This window comes from Mya arenaria, chromosome 11, assembly GCF_026914265.1.
Source record: "Mya arenaria isolate MELC-2E11 chromosome 11, ASM2691426v1".
NCBI classification, from domain to species: Eukaryota; Metazoa; Mollusca; class Bivalvia; order Myida; family Myidae; genus Mya; species Mya arenaria.
The window spans coordinates 54154567-54161629 of record NC_069132.1 but is presented as its reverse complement, the minus strand read 5'-3'; the positions used below and the strand labels follow the sequence as shown (position 1 = coordinate 54161629).

General features: G+C 35.7%; 1 protein-coding gene across 1 annotated transcript; it reads right to left on the bottom strand.

The window, feature by feature from the left end:
* Nucleotides 1-291: 291 nt before the first annotated feature.
* Nucleotides 292-6985, bottom strand: LOC128208625 (testis-specific serine/threonine-protein kinase 1-like). Its single transcript, XM_052912175.1, has 4 exons — nucleotides 6707-6985; nucleotides 3789-3937; nucleotides 3280-3487; nucleotides 292-513 (listed from the first exon to the last, which is right to left on the bottom strand). Exons 1-4 carry the CDS (start codon nucleotides 6983-6985, stop codon nucleotides 292-294), a joined length of 858 nt encoding a protein of 285 aa, XP_052768135.1.
* Nucleotides 6986-7063: the final 78 nt, after the last annotated feature.

The window sequence follows — 7063 nt, the reverse complement described above, 5'->3', positions numbered from 1 at the left end:
TCTGAATTATTTATGCAATGATACACTTCATTTAAAATAATTTTAAACTACGTTATATAGAATATACGTTAAAACACTACAGTTAATTAATTCCATATTTTTTCTCGAACTACTTCACCAGCTGTATAGGCATACGTCCGAGGTTGTTTTCCATGGAAATTAGCCGAGATGATCCGAATGGTTATGTGAGTTGTCCTAATATTGACAGAAAAAAATATATCTTTCACCTGAATTTTTATTCTCTCAACGAAAAAATATTCATATTCTAGACAATAGTGATGTATCAAGCGGCTATCGCTGCTCATTGCTACACGTTGGCATTTCCAGCCATTTATGTGTCAATATAAGGGACATGGGGAGGCGCTTTTTACAGTTGACTTCCAGAATGGCGTTCACCAAGCTCTGGCATTCCTCGGAGACCTTCTTGTGCTTTGAAAACGCCACTTTCTTCTCCGTCTGGTCTTTGACCATTTTTTTGATGTTGGAGTCGTCGTACGGCATGGAGCCGCATACCTGTTGGGCAATAGATTCAGTATGTTTACGTAGATATACATACATGTATATAATTAAAGGAGCACACTTAGGGGGACTGTACACCAGATTGGCACCAACAGAAGTTTTTTTTTCTGTAACGTCTGACTTATCTCAGGACAATTATTGAATACAATGTTTAACCCGTTGATATCATAATTGTAAAAATACCAAAATTAAAAAAAAAATGTGTCGAAGACCGGGTTCGAACCGGTGTTGCCAAAATTGCAGTCCAGCGTTGAATCCACTGAGCTACGAAGGCTTACTCTAAACGGGTGATATAAATAAGCTTTACACCTAACTCGGTAATATCACGTGATAACATCGACTAGCCAAACACGCATAAGGAATGAATTCTACTAGGTAGACATACCCAGTAATCTTTTTTAATGGAAAAATACGAAAACACTGCGAAAAATAAATTAATTGTAACTATGTGGTACTTCAGTTAGTAAGTTTCAATGCATTGTACACATCGATTCCAAGATTATGTCAGTTTTCGACAATTTTCTTTTTTTCTCTCGCTATTTCATAATATGGAGTACAGTCCCTTTAAGGTTGATACAAAAATTAAATGTTCTAATTTTAATGCATTATCATGTTAAACTTATTTGACTCTAAAGATAAAAAAGCATATCATTTAGGTACAGATAAAATTGTAGCCTTTATTTGTGCGTTTTATTTGTAAATAGCTACTTGGCCACAAATCCCCTAGTTAAAATACCGTACCGTTGTTTGGTTCCTTAATCATCATAAAAATAATTAGAATAATGCACCAGTCAATTGTGACCGCGGCCCTCCCAGGTCCGGGGGTATACCGGGTATAGCTGGGGGAAAGGGCCGTGTTTTTTACCTTCCCGGTGGCCCCGCAATGCCGGTGAATGCGGTGGTTTTGTCTTCGCGTAAAATATAGCGGGGAATGGGCCTTATCTACGGTCCCTTGGGTGCGGGAGCATTTGGCGGGGATTTGACCAACAGTTCGTTCCCGCAGGGCGGGGATTTTTCCCGGGGTTGGCTGGACCGAAAGTCACAGTCCCCGCTATTCCTCGGACCTGGGGGGGGGGGGGTGGCGGGTGTGGTTACAATTGACTAGTGCATAAGGAACAGATAAAAAACATCATTAAAACCAAATGGGTTTAACACGAAAATGCATTAAAATTTAAAAAGTTGTTTTTTCATCGACCTAGAACGTGCGCCTTGAAAGCTACACTCTCACAGATTGAACGTTTTGACATATTTTTGTCTTGGAACGAGCCAATTTATGCGAAAATACATTGAAACCAGTGATATAAGACTGCTTACAAAAAATCAGATTGCAGATTTTTATATTTCAGTTCAAAAATTGATGTTTTATGCATTTTCCTTAAACCGTTTGTAACGCTTTTAGCCATAAAACATTAACATTCGAACGGAAATATGAAACTCTGCGATCTGATCTTTTGTCAGCAGTCTTATATGATTGGTTTGCTGATATTTACGCAAAAAATGGCTCATTCCAAGACAGAGCTCCTCTGCCATCTTTATCGAAACAATCTCGGATGTATGCCGGTACATCAGTAGAAGTAGTTCGTATTTTTTTAATAATATAATTAATAAAATATTATGTTTTGCTTGTATAAATTTGTTGATCTAAGTTTAAATTGATTTCCTGGGAAGCGTATTATTGCAAACGTAATTAAGATTCCCAAAGTCAGTAAAGTCATTGAGTTTAACTGCTAATTACTACGCGATCTACTTGCAGCGGAATTAAAAAGACCCGATTATTGACATTGTAAACCGTCCATATAAACATTCGAGGTTGTTTTCGACAAAAATGGCCGAGGAGTTCCGAGTGGACAAAAAAAATAAAATACAAAGTTGTCAAAACGGTAAATCTGTGAGAGTGCAGCTTTAACAGAAATCTATTTTAAATCTTTATAACTTATAGCTGTAGTTGACCGTGATGTCAAGAATATTGAGATTTATTTAATGCTTATACCCTATATTAGCTTCAATAAACACAAATCATATAGTACCGAGTACTGAAACGCAACACAGTTGTAAATCCATATAGAAAGGAGATGTATACGCCTGATTTTCACTAACCCTCCGATAGACTTCAAAAACAGCAAATTTCAATGATAGTATACATGTGTGAATCCGATACCCATGTTGGGTATTGTATTCTAGATTTAAACATGTATCTGCCGCCATGTCATTGATGTTCATTGTATATACCTCATTTGCCATATATTATGGTATGAGAGAATAAACGTTGTTTGACTTGACTTGAATTTTATACTTGTGTTTAACATAATCAATATGTTTAAGTATTCATTTATGCTTTAAATAGCACTGTAATTATGCATAATGTGTTACCTTCTTAAAATAAAGATGTTATTATTATTATATATTATTATTATTATTATTATTATTATTATTATTATTATTATTATTATTTATTAATTTTAATATTATTAATAATAATATTATTATTAAGAAAAGATTTGCATATAACAGATCTTTAAAATATGTTGCTTTGAACGCGAATAACTATTAAAAATATCATATCCTAAGACAGCTGGGCCAATATTCAATATCGATCCTATCCTGATCTTTTGACATGCCTCAGTGATTTCACTCAGCCTATTGGTCAGCTTAATAGATATACGGGCCAATCAAAACACTAAGATTCTAATCTTGAATTTAAGTTAAATCTAAGTTGGTAACTGAATACGGTCCCAGGTCAATAGTAATCAAAATCCTCACCATAATATACAGGATGACTCCCATGGCCCAGACGTCATGCAGCGGCATGTTGTACGGCTTCCCCTGGAGGATTTCCGGCGCCGCGTACGCCGCGCTTCCGCAGAATGTCTTGCTGATGTCACCCGCCATAAAATTGCGCGCGAATCCGAAGTCCGTGACCTTGACATTGCCCTGGTTGTCCAGTAGTAAGTTCTCGCACTTAAGGTCTCTAGAAAAAGTGCATAATCATCAGTAAAAGACTGCACAAGTCGCTTCGTTTATATGGTTGGGATCGAACTCTCGACCAGACGGCTCTACCGCGACGCTATACAAGAAGGTCTTGAATGAGAAAATATTAATTAATTTCTACCTAAATCACATGCACATTGATTAAAAAAAATATCAATGAAGTCAAATGAGTTATACAATAATGCATTTAAATAAATTGAAATGCACCAATCTATAGTATGCATAATCGGAATAATATAAATAGCAGATCGCAAAGAATAGGGAATACACGTGCCCCATACCTGTGGACGATGCTGATGTTATGGAGGTAGCTGATGGCGCTGGCCACCTGTCTGAACATCTGTTTAGCCCTCTCGTCCGGGATGGCGCCACGTAACTTGATGTACTCGAGCAAGTCCCCGTGGCCCGCGTGCTCCATAGCTATGTACACCTGCAGAGATCGTTTTGAAATAACTTCAAATAAGCAAAATGGTAAAAAATCAATAGCGGATTCATGGTTGGAGGACGCACCCGGCCAAATTCTTTTAACATGCGCCCCTCCCTCAGAACTAAACTTTGGTGTAAAATATTGAGGTGAGTTTTAGGGTACTCCCAAAAAGATTTTTTAATTCACGCTCACTCCGCCCATGCTTAATTAATAGTAATTTTAATATGTCATCTAACTATTACTTGGAGTTGTGTTTGGCAATGATATTTCTGTTAATTCTCTTGAAAATGACGATTAAGTAAGGAATGTGAAAAGTACGTTCAAGTTCTTGTACAGACAAAGGTCATACCTAGCAATCGAAAAAAGTTACAAACTCCTCAGAACAAAGTCAATTAATTTAAACATGAATAAGAAAGTAGATATCATTTGAAATCATTATATTCTAATAAAATTGGATGGTGTGATATTGAAAATAGCCGGGGCGGATCCAGGTTCATAAACAAGCATGAAGTATATATGCTCTGTGAACGCATGTATACACAAAAAATGGCGGAGTTTGGAGAAGATGAAAATATCCGATACATAATTATGGATTTCTCTGTCAGTTTACTATCATTGGTACATGAAGTTAAGTCACATGCTAGATTTATTATTTTGCTATGTGATTTTTATGTACTGATATGGTAATTTGCTGCAAGATTTGAATTTGAAATGGATTTAGTGAACATCCCATGGTAAATATCTCGGTGTGAAAATATCCGGAATTAGCATGGACCGGGTTACACAAAACTAGGACCACGCATGGTAAGGGTTATACAACTCAAATCTAGGTCTAGTTTGGTTTTTAGTTTTTCATGAATTGTTTTCACAATATTAAAGCTCAAATGTCTTCATAAAATGTTACTTCTTATTTACAAAATTGGTAATTATTTCACTTTATTGACATTTTTCAATATTGAAATAACTGAAACAATGTTTAGAAAATGTAATGTATTGTTTTAATACAGTGCAATTTTTGTGTATTTTAATGCGTAAAATTCGCCTTCTCTTTTTTTTTTCAATTTAATATTGGTCAGTTTTTAAGTGTTCTGCATTCACTTCTGCTTTAGCATACCCTTAAAGCTAAACAAATGTCTTGCTGAGTGATATCCAATGTATCTTGATAAAAAGTGTAGTTTATACATGTAAACATGTTTTATAGTCAATTTCATTGATGTTTTATATGCACAGAATGTAAGATCTAAACTGTGTGTTTTATGTATTAGAACTTTGAAACTTTGTGTGTATTAAAACATGCATTAATAGCAGTTTAAAAATTTAAAATGTCAAGTAAATGATATAATTTTTCAATGTTTTTATGTTGTTTTCTGATTTTCACCTTTTAAGAGTATATTTTGTAACCTTTTTCCTTTTTTTTTTTAGACCACCCGGTGGACATTTTTTTCCAAAAATTCTTGTAAACCAAAAAATAAAAAAGGAGTGGCCTAAGTGGAACTAGAAAATAAACTTGAACGATTTAAGCGAGGGGTCGCGCTCCGGGTGGTCCGCTAGTGAATTGACTAAGGCAACTAAGACTCAACCATGTGTATACAATTGTGAACAAAATAGTCCATCCTAAATGCATGGTATTGTGCAATTGCATGAGGCTTAGATGGTAACTTGTATGTCACCACTTTACGGTGATGCAAAGAAAAAGAGCTGTCGACACTGTCGTGGTGGAGCTGTGCCCTATGTAGACATGGACAAACGTGAGTATGATTTATATTTTATTTGATTATTTCATTTAACGGACATATTTCGAAAATCGGAGAATGTGGTACCGTGTAAGAACACTTCTACTGTAGGCTGGTTACTATTTCATTTCAATATTGTGCAAACTGTGATGCCAGGAGCTTTTCTCCCGAATCAGACTTGTGCATATTTTGAGATCTGATTGCATAGCAATTACATTTCAGTGCTTACACACCCCGTAAGAACATTCTCATGCATGCAAACATAACTGTTATGTAAAGTACCTATGCCGGAACACAACAAAATTAATAAGCACTTCTTAAAAAGGAAAAATGCACATATTTATAAAAGTGGTGGCGCTGTTGCCCTAGTGGTGGCGCTGTCGAGTAGTGGTGGCGCTATCGAGTATGTTTTGTGCATGAAGTAATATAAAAAGTTAACGCTGGAGGTTTTACCCGGGCTTGGCTGAACCAAAAGTCAAAGTCCCAGCTATTTCCCGGACCTGGAGAGGCCGTGGTTGCAAATGACTAGTGCATTACATGTGCAGCTAAATGTAGAAAATACTTCACATTGCTTTAAAAAAAGACAATTTTTTAACATCCAGAATAAACATGTTTTCATTAAGTCCATGCAACAGGTCAGACAGAAATATTGTAGGCATCCGATCAAATCTGGACCAGGTTAAATCTTGCCTGACAAGTTGTAACCCTAAAAGTTTAAAGATGCGCTGTTACTACCAAATAAGATGTACCACAATTAATGCAATTGTTTTTTTTTTACCGAAAAGGATGAATAAATATGATGGTTCTTATGAAAGATACCGTGTTTAATTTGAAAGAACGGTATATCTACCTAATGAGACGATAGTTGATCACTGTAAATCTTTTAGGACCCTCCAGTCACTTAATTTGTATGCGTTTTCAGCTATTAATTACACAGTTACAATATTGTTATCAGTAATTAAAAGTTTCGTTACGAGGGTCTTTTTAGATTTAAATATACATAATAGTAAAAAAAAATTGTATTTCTCCAAAAACAAACCTTGTTATGGAACTCCATGAGCTCGTACATCTTAATAACGTTCTTGTGCTCAACAGCAGCGAATATTTTCAATTCTCTCGGCAAAAACTTCTCTCTAAAATCTCTTGGGACCTTTTTCCTGTTGATTATTTTGATAGCGACCCTTAACTGAAGTTTTTCACTGAAGGCACTCTTAACTTTTGCGTATGACCCTTCTCCAAGCGTAGTTCCAAGGGCGTACCCGCGCTTTTTCAGCTCTGATTCTTCGTCGGAGATTACAACTGTATCTTTTCCGCTCATTTTAGTATTTTTTCATGTAAAAATATTACATATTAAGGAAAATATTGTGAAAATAATGCGGGAAATGATTGTCTTGCG